This window comes from Eubalaena glacialis, chromosome 6 (assembly GCF_028564815.1).
Source record: "Eubalaena glacialis isolate mEubGla1 chromosome 6, mEubGla1.1.hap2.+ XY, whole genome shotgun sequence".
Taxonomy (NCBI): domain Eukaryota; kingdom Metazoa; phylum Chordata; class Mammalia; order Artiodactyla; family Balaenidae; genus Eubalaena; species Eubalaena glacialis.
In genome coordinates, this window is record NC_083721.1 from 122,842,478 (window position 1) to 122,858,649 (window position 16,172).

Here is a 16,172-nt window from a genome sequence, read left to right on the forward strand (position 1 = left end):
GTAACATAGCTGAAGATTCCCTATGGATTAAAATTATAATGATTTTATAATTCACCTTGGTCAAGGTAGCTGAACATTTTGAATTTATAATAAGGCACTTTGCATTACTTTTAGAATTACCTAGTAAAACATGTATTTCTTTTAGTCTAGTCACATTGAAGACATATGGTCAGACCTAATTATTATTACATAGTGGGCAGTTTTTTTTTTTTTTTTTTTTAAGGATAATATGTAGGCCAATATGTAACGAAAGGTGTTTTAAGTTATTGTGAGTAAATTCGATACATACTGAATATTCCCACAAACTTGTTCTGTGCTGGGTACAGTAAAACATAAACCAGCAGAGTCCAGACCTTGAAGTAAGTATGTTGTAGAATACTTCTGAGTATCAGATAAATAATAAAAACGTTGGTCATATGTTTTATTCATTTTCTTTTAGGCTAAAGAAAATTCTTTAGAATAAAAGTAGTTAGAAATACAATTGGTGTAATTATTTGAATTTGAATTTGGACGGAGCAGAAATTTATATTTTTTTGGCGGCACTGAATGTAACACCATTAAACAGAATACAGATGTGCTTTGTTTTGAAAGACTCCCTATATGAAATAATTGAAAGACGTATTTGGTGGTGGTTCTTGGCCTCACCAAAAGGAGTATTTCCTCTCTGAAAATACCTACCCAAGGATTTTGATATATAGCAACTCCCCACTTCATTAAAGTATAGCAACTCCCCAGTTCATTGAAGTATTTGTTTAAAGATGACTAGCTCTATGACTTTGAGGTAAGATAAGGGAATTGACTTTGCAATTTATAGGCTCTTGCTAACTAATGATAGCAGTAAGGTAGACTGAATTAAAAAAAAAACTAGAATGGTAGTCAATGTCACAATATAAAAATAAAGTTGATATTGAATTAAAATGAATATAAAGTAAAGCTGATATTATAGTAGTTTTCTAGGTGGCTCTGTTCTGGGAGATTGATCCAGCAAACACTGGTTGAAAATTGAGGGGTAGTCTTAGTTACAGAAATCTTTGCTGTTAGCGTATATGCCTCATCTCACTTTGATTGTATATTGCTAGCTTTTGTTCACTTTTCATGTTGAATTGTAATTGTTTTTATGCTTCAGACAGTGAAGCTTAGAGCTGTACCTGATTTACATATTGTCAGGGTAAATAGCAAGGAATCAATAAACACTGGGTAACAGTATATTGCATTAAAAGACGGAGAAACATCTTGCAAGAGGCAGAAATATGGTGGATGTTTTGAAACTATTTTCAAAGATTTTTTTCTTCATTCATTTGGAGAAATAAAGTGACTTAAAGGCAGGAAAGCATCCACATTTTCTAAATCTCAAAGATAGAAATTATGTTAAAAATTGATTTTTGATTAGAAACAATGAAAATGCTGCTGCTGCTGCTTTTGATCTTTCCCATGTCAACCAATGTTTGTTTCTTTTAACTTCTAATTAAATATTAGAAGTGACATCAGTGAGCATATTTTTCACTTTGCATTCAGAATACATGTCTTGAGCAGAAGCTTTGACCCAGGTATTGAACTTAACACTATAGAAAAAGAGATGAACACAGATCCCACCCTCAAGGAATTCTCATATTATACTAAGTCTGCAAACAAAACTGAACCAACCTAATTTAGAAGAAAAATGTGTGTCTTCAAAAAAAACTTGAATGTTGGCATAATCTCTTTAGAATCATTTACCTTTAGAAAATTGTGAAAGATTATGTTTTATTTGATCATTTTGCTAATTGTTTGTGAAAGTATTTTTATGATTTTGTTGTTACTAAGAAGTATAATTTATATGTATTAATTCTACAGGGGACCAGATCCTATCTTATTTTATTCTATGAAATAAACATTTTATACCTCTCATAATTTAGGTTACATTCCCAATATGCCTACATTTTGTATTGTCTTACATAGTTTATACAGAAGGCAGAGTGAAAATTTTCTAAAAGCAAAGCTTTTTAAGAATGATGGCTAAAATTTTAACTAACTATGTGGCAGATTTATTTGATGGACTTCTTTTTGGCAGTGAGGACAGTTTAAGTGTGCAGATACAAAGAACCTAGTCATTAGTGATGGACAACATTTCATTAGTGTGAAGGAAAGCCAAAACACATCAGTTTTCAGTTTCTATACTGCTTTTTAATTTTTTCCCTTTTTTTTGAAGGAAAGGTTGAAATCTTTAGCTGACACTTAGACATATGCAGTGCCTTCAGGCTCCTCCATGATAGTGTGAAGTATGATTAGGAATTATGTAGGAAATGAGTGACATTTTTTCAAATTGTTCAAATGTTCTTATCAGTGTTTACTGAGTATATTAGTGGGTATGTTGAAATAAGGAAGAAGCAGATTGTATACAAAAGAAGCATTGGTTGTTTATATATATCTAGATAAATGGTACTAATTTGTCTACTTTTTGTGTGTGTATGTATATATATATATTTTTTTTTTTCCCCCAAACCAGATTATCTACTCCTTGAATCTTGGTTTTTTTGAGTAAACATATATTAAGCATCTGTTATTGTGTAAAATATGGTGCTAGCTGCTGTGGCTGGATCAGGGAGGTGACTGGGACAGAAATTTTGCCTTCTGGATACATTTTTCTATCCATAGGTTTGTATACATTGTATCTGGCATGTGGTAGCTACATCCTAATAAGTGCTGGGGATTAAAAAAAAGCTTCTTGATTTCTTCATTGATTCAATGAACGTTTATTGTGCACCAAATAGTTACCAGATTTGAAAGTTCTAGTGTTGCAGAGATAAGTTTAACTATCATTTAAAATTAGAGGGAGATTTTCATCTCACCATTTATTTTACGATAAAGAGACGGATCCAGAAACACCAAGTGATAATGGCAGGTAGCTAGCAGCTCGAGCAGTCTGAGGTCTTTGCCACATTCTCTCCTTGGCTGCCCTCTCCGCTAGTGTTACTCCAGCACAAGGCTACTCTCAGGAAACTGTCTGGAGAGAATGACCCTCCACCTAGCCAGTGTCCTCATTTGATTCCTACCTCTGCCCAGCCTCAGTAAAAATTCTATATTCAGAAAATGAAATTATATACCATTTGGAGGAAAACTCCCCCAAGTAATAGTTTTTAAAATAGAACCCACTTTATCCGAACTAATTAATTCCTTCCCCTTCCTTCAAAATTTCTACAATAAATTTAATCATTTCCATTGTGATTTCATTGTAATCTATTCTGCAAGTTCAGTTGGGTGGACATTTTCAACTGCTTTTTCCTTTAGATTGAGAGGGGGAGAGTGGTTCTATAATATTGGTTTGTGGCATTAATTAGCTATGAAAATATAGATATGTGTTTAAGGTGAAGACATGAAGGACCTAGAGTAGAGTCTGTCATACAGAGGGAAGTAAGTCAGAAAGAGAAAAACAAATACCGTAGGCTAACACATATATATGGAATCTAAAAAAAAAAAAAAGGTTCTGAAGAACCTAGGGGCAGGACAGGAGTAAAGATGCAGATGTAGAGAATGGACTTGAGGACACGGGGAGGGGAAGGGTAAGCTGGTAAGCTGGGACGAAGTGAGAGAATGGCATGGGCATATATACACTACCAAATGTAAAATAGATAGCTAGTGGGAAGCAGCTGCATAGCACAGGGAGATCAGCTTGGTGCTTTGTGACCACCTAGAGGGGTGGGTTAGGGAGGGTGGGAGGGAGACGCAAGAAGGAGGAGGTATGGGGATATATGTATATGTATAACTGATTCACTTTGTTAGAAAGCAGAAACTAACACACCATTGTAAAGCAATTATACTCCAATAACGATGTATAAAAAAAAAATAAAGACAGAATTATCAGGTGTGTTGCTACTTGCTTGCTTCAGTTTCATTAGCTTTTAAGCTTTTAAACACTAGCTGCTAATAGTTTGGGTGATTATAACTTTTGGCTTAAGTTTATATCAGTGGGGAGGAACAAATAAATAAGATTAGGGAACACTTCTGTTGCTTTCTTCTCTGGCTCCCCAGTAGGGGGAATATACAGACGAATAAAGTCATGGATCTGAAGGAAGACCATGCAGTCTAGTATAAACAGGCAATCCCAGCATGAAGAGTAGAAGATAAAACATTCTGTGAAAAAGGAGAGGAAAAGAGCTGTGGAGGTTAAGAGGAAGGAAACGATCTTTTACATTTATGCTGCTCAAGTAGAGGTTTGTAGAGGAGGTGACCTTTGAAATGGGCCTTGAGGGTGAGTGGTTTGGACATGATTGGGAAAAGACATGCTAAGCAGACGAAACATCATGATTGAAGATATGGAGGACAGATCAAATAATTCAGTGTGACTTCAGAACAGGTTATTTAATGGAACGTTATTAGTGTGAGCCTGATTCATTTAGATTTTATTTTACAGGCCAAGGTTTGGTAAACTATGGACTGGCCCAGGCTCTTTTTTGTAAATAGTTTTATTGGAGCACAGCTATGCTCAATTATTTGCATATTGCCTATGGCTGCTTTGTACCACAATGGCAGAGTTGAGTCATTCAGCAGAGACCATATTGCCCTCAAAGCCTAAGGTATTTTCTGTGAAAGGCTAGATAGTAAATATTTGCTGAGTCCTGCTTTAGACCACAGTGGAGAACCACCGATTCAGTCAGGGGACTGGCACAGAATAGTTTTCAGGAGAGTTTCTCAGACAGTCCTTGTTAGAAGTGGGGAGGAAGGTGGGTGATGTGGAGGCTTGTTTGTAGGGTGTTTGAATTAGTGACTTCTAGTGGGAGTGGAGAGGCTTTAAATTCTAAATAGATTAAGTAGATGGAATCAATGGGATCTGGAAAAAGATTTGATGAGAGAAGCCTTGGAAAGGGAGGAGGCAAGGCTGAATGAAAGATTTTCAGCTTGGGTGACTCTATGGTTGCTGGTGCCACAGAAACAGGGAACACAGAAGGACAAACACTTGTAAAAGTTTCAGTGACTTGTTAGAGAAAGAACAGTGACGTGTCTGCTAGAGGACTCAATATGACCACATGAGGTTTCCACCTTATGGTTTTTGCAGGACCCAGGAATATTTACCACAGTTAGCTGTGGAAAGTTTTATTTTATTCTTCAGTTTTAAATGGACCGATTTACTATGAGAATTATTTTTATGACTGTTGTGCATTTTTTAGAAAGTTTGAGCTTTTAGGTTGTTGTGGCTAAAATAATTCTAAGTAGAAAACCTTTCTTGCTCTTTGAAAAGTTAAATCGGTTCAAAGAACTTTCCTGAAGTACTTAAACACAGAAACAACAGTGCTACTAGAAGAAAAGGGGAACATTTCAGCAACCTTCAATTTTTATTCAAAGTCAAATCCTCATTTGAATTACATGAAGATAATTTTTGCCTTTTACGTTTTGCTTTACAGGAATTGCTTTTTGTTTATAAAGGTAATGCCTGCTTATAAAATACTAAATTATAAGAGCACAAGTTGCTAACACTCCTCCTTCTCAAGCTACTGACGTCTGCTAATAGTTTGAGCTATACTGTGGAGATACTATATCCTTCGCTGGGATTACAAAGACAAAACAATCACTTTGCCAACTGTGCATTTATAGCTTTGAATACATGATGCTACCTACAAAATATCTGAATCAATTTGGTCCAAGTCTCCAATCATATGATTCTCTGACATAATGAACTCTCTTCATCCATCTCTCCAGACAATGTGTTGGTGTTCCTCTGCAACTTGCCAGGCAGTCTCTGCCTCAGAGAGTTTGCTTTACTTGCCTCACCGCTCATGGCTCACTTACACGTAAAACTGGTCTTATTTCCTAATCTTCAATATTAAAAAAAAATTATATCGGTGACTAGTAGTCTTGAGGAAAATATCCCTGTTAGAAGAGATAGGGTTATCCTAGGAGACAAAAATCTAAAGTGATCATACTGATGAAATCAGTTGTACTTATAAAAAAAAAGAAAGTTGATGTATTTATGTAAATATCATTTTGTGAAGTCAGATTAATTCAGTTTTGTAAATAAACAGGGAGGGAAGAGTTGGCTTGAGGTTTTAGTCAGAACAAATTTATTCTGATTTAAAATTTATCTTGAGACGTATGTGTATTTGGCTAAAAATAAAGTTGTTTAAAACTACAGACTGGTGTAAACTTAAAAGTGAGTTTGTCTCCTACCTCTTGTTTCCTCAGTCCCTTTCCTATAGTAACAATAATGTTAATTTTGTTAACTTTTTTGAGAGATTATAATGTGTCAAGTATTGTTCTTAATTTTTTATTTTTAACAATAACTTGATGAGATAGGTACTACTTTCCCCCTCATTTTATACTTAAAGAAACTGAAACATAAAGAGTTTAAATTACTAACTTGTCTGTGGTTACTCAGATAACAAGTGACAGAGCTGGAATTAGAAACCCAACTGGCAGACTTCAAATTGTACGCACTGAGTCACTTTATGATTATGTTATTAATAGTATTAAAAATTTCCTGCCCATTGATCCTAGAGGAAAGAAAAAACTATATGCCAAAAAGTGTATCTATGTACACATATATCAATATGTGTTTTAATTTTGAAGTTTTTTTTTGTAACTGAAATAAAAAGCAATGATAAAATTTAAATTCTCTAGAACAATTTAAAATGAAAAAAACAGTCTATCTCTCTGACTCCAACTTAACGTTTACTATTTTTTAAAAAATTGGCTAGGCATAATTACTAAATTTAGTTGCACATTAGCAACATTTTAATCCTCTTTTTTTTAAAAAAAAAGATTGAGAAATGGACTATCTGGTGAGGGCGTGTATACTTGTGAAGTCTGGTTCTTTAAGGGAAAGAAAGAGAGACAGGAAACAGAGGGTAGGCAGCTTCCTTGTTAAAGCACAAGACCTGGAGACTGCAGGAACACACCAGTTCCACTCACACGCCGTTGGACAGACTTGGTCATGTGGCCACATGGCTTCAGAGTAATCTTTAGCCATGTGCCCAGTTAACGTGCGGGATTCCATTATTAAAATAAAGGCATAGGAATGCCTTTGGGGGCATATGGGGGTCAGTTAGCATCTCTGCCATAAGTGTAAACTTATGCTACTCTTGCTAAACTAATTTTTTAAAGTTTCATTGGATTTTTACTTTTATAGAGATGAGAAATAGTCTTTTATTTTGATAAAAATAATTCATATATAGAAAGCTATTAAATGTTGCCTGATGCATTACTACTGTCCTAGCATATTAACAAACTCCTTGAGAGCAAGTCTGGCAAAGGCATGTGGAACAGCCTCCTTACTCCCCAATTCAGATATCACAGCAGTGCATTTGGACTATTGGCTATTAGGAAGACCTGATGCTGAATTAAAGAGCGTTAGTGGGACTTCCCTGGTGGCGCAGTGGATAAGACTCCGCACTCCCAATGCAGGGGACCCGGGTTCGATCCCTGTTTAGGGAACTAGATCCCACATGCATGCCGCAACTAAGGAGCCAGCATGCTGCAACTAAGGAGCTGGTGAGCTGCAACTACGGAGCCCGCCTGCCGCAACTAAGACCCGGCACAACCAACAAAATAGTAAAAATTAAAAAAAATTAAAAAATAAAATTAAAAAAAGATAAAGAGCATTAGTTTACTCTTCTTGTTTGCCACCTGGGATGTCAAGTCATTAAATTATTATCTTCGGAAACCTTTGGTTTTGAGGTACTCTGATGTTAAAAAAAGATGCAAAAGAATTTGTAGTTGTAGCAAGAATTATAAGAATTATTCTAAGTATTATAATAATTTCATATTATAAGTCATTGTGATTCTGTGGATGAACTATGAGGAATAAAGTCTCCAGAAAAATCAGTGAAACTATAAATTTCATTTTTTACATATTTTTTTCAAGTGTATTGATCTTTAAAAAGATGCACTTGTCTATATACTTTTATTTTCGGATTTCAGGCTAAATAGTGATTCAAATATAAATTTATATTGATGACATTTAGTAGGTAAACACATTTTGTCAAAGATAAAGAAATCTTCAGAAATTATAATGGATGGGTACAAATTAGATAGAAACATTAGGCAGTTACAATGGCAGCTTCTGTCAATGATTGTGTTTATATTATGTTATACAGCAAGTTACTGATTTTTAACATTTCAACACTGTTTTAGAATTTTGATTTTGGAGAGTAAGTGATTATTGAAAAAACTTAATGCTAAAAAAGCTGTCTTTTATTTGGATTTCATTTGCCAGTGTAATGTAAGCACTAATAATTTAATACAATCCATGTAATTTAAGTTGAGGGAAGCTTGTTTGGTTTACTCTGTAAATAGTTGGTATTAATCCTGTGTTGGATTCTAAGTTCTGACTTTTGTTAGAGACTGTTTCTTGGTTTATATGTCTAAATTCTGACAACTGTATTTTAAAACTTCTTTTTTCTCTCATCAAACAGCTTTAATGTTATATTTGCTGGTGGTCCAGAAGAAGTTCTAAAAAAGTTCCAAAAGTCAAACCACAAAGTGGTCTTTGCAGCAGATGGAATTCTGTGGCCGGATAAAAGACTAGCAGACAAGTATCCCATTGTGCACATTGGGAAACGCTACCTGAATTCGGGAGGTGGGTAAGGTGATGGAAGAAAAGCGTAATGCAAGTCATAGTAAATTATAAATATTGATGAAACAACCTTTTTTAAAATATGTAACTGTAGACATGAGGTTTGAAATAACCATTATCTTCTTTTCCTATGGGAAAATTATATCAGTTTAAAATCCATAGTGCATTTTATAGTTGACAAAGCATTTTTTCATCTATTATATCATATGATGCTCCTAACAACACTAGGCAGTGTAAATGTTGTTATTCCTGCATTATAAGTGAGAAAACCCATGTTTCCCCGATTTAAGTGACTTTTCTTAGAGACATTTAGTTATTAAAGGAAAAACAACAGGGATCCAGGTCTTCTGACTATAATTTCATTAAGAATTTTCTGGCTCTAGGATAATGGGTTTAGTAAATTCCCTTACTTAGGAAAAAGTGCAAGCTACACTCATGTAGCTTTAAAAAATAGGCATTACTTAATTTTATCTATATTTTAAATATATTGGAGTAAATTATTTATCTTGAAATCCCTAGTCAAAAAAAGATTCAACATTGAGTGTCTAGGTGTATTTTAAGTACTGCATCAGCTATGCCACCATAGATTAAAGGAACAAATTATCACATTTCCCTCTTCCCTCTTCAAAAAATAAAATAAAATTTGACTTTGGACCTTATTATAACTCCAAAATGTTTTCCTTAGATTGTGAATAATATAAACATATGGCCAGAAGACATGGCTGTAGGATGGGGGACATGTCAAAGAAACAAGTTGGGTGGAAATTGCAAGCCACACTGGGAAAACAGATTTTGGGGTAATTTATATATAATAACTGATTGTATTCAGGTCAGTTCAAATAAGTGCTGCTTGAGATAGCAGCATGTCTGGATTCTAGACTTTGATCAGTTACTTTTGTCAATGAAACTTTCAGCGAGTAACTCCCTTTCTCTGAGATGCCACAATTACAGCTGTACTCACCTGCATTTTACTTTAGCAACCCATTTCCATAGGGTACCTTGGAACTTTGTCAACCCATATAAATATTACATTTTTGAAACCTCAAATCCCTGGGTGTACTGCCTAGTTTCAGCTCACTTTTTCTCTTCATCTCCATATGTTTTTAAAAAGTTCATGGTTTTGGGGATCTCCTGACCATTTTATTTTTCTCCTAATTTATCTACCACCTTTGGATTTTACTTCAATATTCAAGACAGGACCCAGGGTTTCTCATATTGGTCACTTTGTCCTCAGTATTTTAGCAGTCCTTCCTCTTAGATTTACAGTAGAGATGGCTGCCCACTCTTGACTTCTCTGTCTGAGCAATTGAATTGGGAATGAGTGCAGCTTCCATCTCCAACTGTCAGACCCTCAGTGACACATGGCTAACCTTTTAACTTATCCTAAGCCCTAGGTAGTTTAAGAGCCGCTTAGCTATGGAACTCTGAGATAAGTTTTACTTTGTATTTATTAGTTTTTATAAACATGTAGAGTGAAATATATCATATGTAAATGTATCTAGATAACGATATATCTACTCCAGAATCTGAATTTCAAACAGATGCACAATGCTGTGGAAACAGCAAAACACTAGCGAGTGCCTTTGTGAGCAAGTTTAATTAAGGAGAAGGTGTTTATAAGTGGGAAAGTGATCATACAAGGACATCAAAACGTCATCCTTATGCCTTCTGTAGTCAAAATAATTAAAGAAATGCTAGAAAATCTAAGTATGTTGAGTAAAAGTTTGTGTAAGTTTATGAATGATATATTGAGAGTCATTTAAGAGACATGAGTTTTGTTTGTGGGTACCTCATTTAGTTAAAAACAAAATCTTTATCATGGAGAGTAAACATGTTTCCTTATGAGGAAAATTGCGCAATATTAGAAACTTAATTCTTTTGAAATAATATGACAGTTTAATAGAAAAATGTAAATCATAAAATATATATCACATACTATGAAAATAGATGTAATTCCTTTTCACTTTTTAGGACACTTGGGATTTATGAAAAGGATAAGGAAACATAATTTTTGAAAAACAGTAGTATAAACCATTGGAAAATATCATGTGTTGCTTCTTGAATATGTTTTTTATCACAGAAGATTGGTTATAAGAATTAAAAAATACATCTTTTTCAGTGTTTTGGGATTTTTTTATTTGGCAAAAATGACACAAAAAAATGAGCCACCAGTGATTGATTTAGTCATGTTTTCATTTTGTCTTGTTTCCTCTAGTTAACAATAATATTCCTGGACCTATTTCTTTTAATTATTTTATTCCTATGAGGACATTTTAATTTTGAGGGTAACAAACTAGGTTTCCTTTCAATTCACAGGAGTAAAATTGGTCCTTTTTAAAAAGTACTGCATATCAATGAAGCATAGCAGTTTGGCTGCATTTCTGAAATTCAGGGGAAGACTCAAACACAGGAAAAATGGTCCTGTTTTCTGTGTCTTTTACAGACAGCTGTTGTTGGCATATTTAATGCTTATGTTCTAAGGCCAAGGTGAACAATCCAATTTTAGACTTCCTTTCTCTAGACCATGACACACAAAACCCAGCCAGAAAATGGTTTAGCAAACACACTACTGACAAGCTCAGTGAAGGAAAAATTCCCCAAATGTCCTAGATATAAAATTTCTTTGGGATGTTTGCAGTCAGTGACAGATCCAACATTCCTTTGATTGCGTACTAACATTAAAACCACTGTAGTAGAGATTTTTTTTTTTTTTTTTTTCAGAAACAGTGAATCCTTTATAAAGGATCTAGGAACAGAATTTTAGAAAGTCAGAAAGAAAATTCTTCTGTCTAATTCTAATTTTTTCCTAGTAACTCTTTTTTCCCTTACAAGCCTTCTAAAACATTAGTTCTCCCTCTTGTGTCAATTAATTTGGGGAATACGTTTATTCAAAGAGAGTCTTTGATTTTGCAATTGGTAGTAAAAACTTCCTGTCTTGCAGTTTATATATGGAAACAAAGGATACCCAGTAACTCATATTTCTGTCATTGTGAGCTGTGAAATTCAAAATTAAGGATTAGCTTTACAAGTAGCTTTACAAGTCTGTGCGACTGGTCTATAAAATTAACATAGACACGAGTTTTGGTCTTTGAATTCTGAATCCTCTATTCTTTCTCTTTTGTATTGCAGGATTTATTGGTTATGCTCCAAATATCAACCGTATAGTTCAACAGTGGAATCTCCAGGATAATGATGATGATCAGTTATTTTATACTAAAACTTACATTGATCCATTGAAGAGGGTAGGTAATAGCTCTCACTTTCAGTGTAACTTCCTTGTTGAAATGGCTACTGGTGCTCTAGCCATTGCATCCATATTCTGGGCAGTTAACGGGCAGAATAATAAATAAAGGGCTATTTCAGTTGTGTCAACGCTCTCTAAGTAGCTTATCTAGAAGTCTTACAAAATACTTTCTCATACTTTTCTTTGACCAGAACATATTTATTTGGCTACACATAATATGCAAAGGAGTTTTGTTCTTTATTTCAAGTTCATGTGTCCTACTAAAAATCTGAATTCTCTTATTAACGGGAGGAATGTTGCGGACAATAGCAGCCTGCCATAAACCCTAAGGACAATATTCCTGAGACTGGTTTAAATGAAACTTTGGAGAAAAGTAAAAACAAAGTTCTCTAATTTGATAATATTTTTAGTATATTCACCTAGTGTAAGTTAATGTTTCATAAGTTTACTATGTATAACCAGTACAGTTTTAAAGTTTACTGAATTGTGTATTTCTAGGTGCTGTCATTAGGAAACATAAGTTTTTTTAACGTATATTTTACAGCGAGTTTGCAACTGTAGCTGCTGCTTTTTCTTAGATAAATACTCCAGTTATCTATATATTTTCATTAGATACTTCTTAAGAAACTGTATTCTTTAAATGTTTGTTTTTCTTCTCTCCATTTTTTTACTGTCTTTACGTGCCTGGCACGGCCAGCCTGAGGACTTGGTCTCTCATCCGAGAGCAGAAACCTACTCTTGGCATGAGTGCTAGCCCATGCAGCTTGATGCTTGTCTTTCTGAGTGTAATTCAACAGTGAAAGTGCTCTGAGTCTTATTTAATTGTTTTTGCTTTAGGATGCTTCCTCTGAAATATCACTGCTGGGTCTGTAATATTTTTTGTTGTGTAAATCCTATGTAAATTTTTCTCTAAGCATAAGATTTTATCTGGTTAGCATGTATCTTAGTCTGCTTGGTTTACCGTAACAAAATATCATAGACTGGGTGGCTAAAATAACAGAACTTTATTTTCGCGCCGTTCTGGAGGCTAGAAGTCTGAGATCAGGGTGCCTGAATGGTTGGTTTCTGGTGAGAGCTCCCTTCCTGGCTTATAGACGGCAGCCACCTTCTTGCTGTGTCCCCACGTGGTGGAGAGAGAGACAGAGACAGAGACAGAGGGAGGGTTAGGACTTGAACATATGAATTTTGAGGGAACACAAAAATTCAATCCATAACAGCATGCAGAGACAATTTTAGGAGTATTATTATGGCAGAGCAATGTAGCTGAAAAACTACATTGAGAATAATATTTGTAAAGCAGATTAATCTTTATGATTAGGTTGATTAATTATAAACCTATTGTAGCAGTCAGGGAGGTTATGCTGCATAATAATAATCCCCAACCTCAACAGCTTAACATAACGGGTCTTTCTGAAGAAGGTTGCTATAATAATTTATGTATAGGATCTTTAAATTCCCTAAAAAAACAAACTATATTAACATGACAGTGTTGTTTGCTGTTTTTATTGTCATTTTCAATATTTTTTCTATTCTCATTTTTAGGAAGCTCTTAACATCACACTGGATCACAAATGCAAAATTTTCCAGACCTTAAATGGAGCTGTAGGTATGCTTCCTAAATACTGGGTTGCTCATGTGTGCAAATGAACACCTGTGTTTTCAACTGTCTGTCTTTTGTTATATTCATTTGGGGCTATGACTAAGATTGATGTGTAGGTATTGCAGCTTTTAAAAAATATTGTACTCAAGCTGAGCTTGATATAAATACATTCAGTTAAAATCATTTCCTAAGAATAGTACAAAGAGATAAGCTTCTGCCCTTAGGCAACTTAGACTTTAGTATCTCATCATCTGGGGACTGTAGATATAGTTTTGAATTAATTACACTTTGTTATTACACGGTTTTCAGTATCAGCTCTTTACATTGTGAGTTACTCAGGAGGATTAGAGTATTTTAACCTAGGTTAAAGGTAACTGGTAACGAGACATGTACACTGTGGAGTGAGTTTGTGTGCGTGTGTGCATGCCTATATGTGTTTTCCTGATAGACATGTATCTTGATAAAAATACATTAACACATTAAATCTAATTAATTGATACATTAAAAATAAACGTACATTAATGCATTAATACTTCACAAATTAAAAATATATTGCAGTTCAATACAGTTCTTCAAGACAGTTCATAAGTAAAAAGATTCTTAGAATGGAAGGCATTTAGTTTGGAGTGCTCTGGAAATGTGAGGAAAGGAACTTGAAAACAAACAAAAAAATGTTTCTGCTCCCATCTGACTTGTATATTCCCGGAATTTACATTAGGCCTGATTTTCAAGAACTGGAAATACTATCAGTGATGGCCAGTTGTAGAAACCTAGCTTATGCCTGGCAGTTTTCTATTTGCCATACATATATTGTTATTATCTTTATAATAGCCTAGAAAAGCAGGCAAGAATCCCATTTTATAGATGAATAAGTTGAGACAATAATTTAATTCATCTGGGATTATGTCACTCCCAAAAGGCAGAGGCAGTATTGCAAAGATGCTTTCCTTCCACCAAGACCCCTTGGTGTCTTAGCACCTCAGTTTGCCAGCACCAGGTTGGAGAAAGTCAGGTGCTCAGAATCCGTATCTGTGTCAGTGTTGTCCTTCATTTTGGATATCTGCTGACTTGGAGCAGGCAAAGTTTCCAAAAGTATAGCACATGGAATAGCATGCATGAGAAATTTTATAACAAAAACAAGATGTATAGATAGATATATATACATGTATATGTATATATGAATACATACACACACATTTTAAATGACTAAAATCTGTCTTTTTAACCCAGATGAAGTTGTTCTGAAATTTGAAAATGGCAAAGCCAGAGCTAAGAATGTGTTTTATGAAACATTACCAGTGGCAATTAATGGAAATGGACCCACCAAGGTGAGTCACGGTGACCTTTCTCTGTTTCCTTATTTCTTGGAGATAGATTATGGAGCAATATATAGAATGACTTCTCCTCCTCCTCCCCCTCCTCCCTGTCTTCCCCCTCCCCCCTTCCCCTCCTTCCCCTCCTTCTTCCCCTCTCCCTGTTTCCTTCTCTCCCACCTCTTCCTCCCCCTCCTCCTCCTCCTTCTTTAATATCTTTAAGAGGCTTGGTAAACAACAAGATCCTACTGTATAGTACAGGAACCTATATTCAATATCCTGTGATAAACCATAATGGAAAAGAATATTAAAAAAAAGAATGTCTATATGTGTATAACTGAGTCACTTTGCTGTACAGCAGAGATTGGTACAACATTGTAAATCAACTACACTTCGATAAAAAAAATTTAAAAATATCTTTAAGAGGTTTTATTTTGGTGCCGACAATTTACTAGTTTCATCTTTTACACAGTGTATTATCTGGTTTCATTTAGATTAATCAAACTGATGATTTTGCCTCAGCAGATGGATAACTTTCCATTCTATTTGTGACACATTTCAGTTTAGTGTTTCACGTAATAGCTTACTTGAGAGTGAGCCACATTTCCCTCATACAGAGTATCCTCTCTGAATAAGAAATGTTGAGGTTTATAAGGGATCATTTCTTTCACCTGAGTCACCGTTGTCAAAGTTAATAGCTCTGTTAACGTTGGGGTGTAACTGTAGGCCCAGAGTGCTTCCTCTTACACTTATTCTATAACAAGGTTGATGGATTATAGTTGATAAAGATATAATTTGTCCAATGAAATTTTATGTGCTTTTGGAACATGTATAATTGAGCTTGCTGACAATGTTACTGACTGCAAAATTTGTAATAAGATTGTATCGCCGGAATCCAATTAAAATGGAACATGAATTGTTATATATATATATATATATATATAAGTATATATACACATATATACGCACACATATATACACACAAACATACACATATATGTTTAGTAATACAGTGCTTAAAACAATGTTCTGAGATACTAAGATGATGCCTGGCTTACTCATAAATACCTAGAAAAGAGATTACCAGATAAATTTGCATTGTGGGAAGAGAGGATGGGGAGATGGGGTCTGCTGTTTCAGTGGAGTGAGTAGCCTGAATTCCAATAAAAGCTATCTGCGTGGGAAGACACACTGGCAGCTTTTCCACCATAAAAATGGAGGAAGTAGATTCCCCTTCTCTAGTTAATCTTTCCACCTTGCTTTTCATCCCATTCCAGCCCTCCTACAGAGCCTTCCCAGTGGGCTCCTTTTTCTGTCTGGTAGCAATTTTCCCAGCTCGAAGTCTCTCCTTCTCATCAGCATTTTAAAGACCCTCAAGCCTTTCTTATCCTAGAAACCCAGCCAACACAAACTGCAACATCCTTTTCAATCTACCTTGCCTCCAGGCCTGCCTGTCTTTTTCCCTCCCCT

General features: G+C 34.9%; 1 protein-coding gene across 1 annotated transcript in view; it reads left to right on the plus strand.

Moving 5' to 3' along the window:
- PLOD2 (procollagen-lysine,2-oxoglutarate 5-dioxygenase 2) overlaps nucleotides 1-16,172 on the plus strand; it is a 98,228-nt gene that overhangs the window by 45,410 nt on the left and 36,646 nt on the right. The window contains exons 4-7 of the mRNA XM_061193580.1: nucleotides 8,385-8,548; nucleotides 11,675-11,787; nucleotides 13,332-13,395; nucleotides 14,620-14,717. Of these exons, the coding sequence (XP_061049563.1) occupies nucleotides 8,385-8,548; nucleotides 11,675-11,787; nucleotides 13,332-13,395; nucleotides 14,620-14,717 (439 nt within the window). The remainder of the gene's footprint in view (nucleotides 1-8,384; nucleotides 8,549-11,674; nucleotides 11,788-13,331; nucleotides 13,396-14,619; nucleotides 14,718-16,172) is intronic.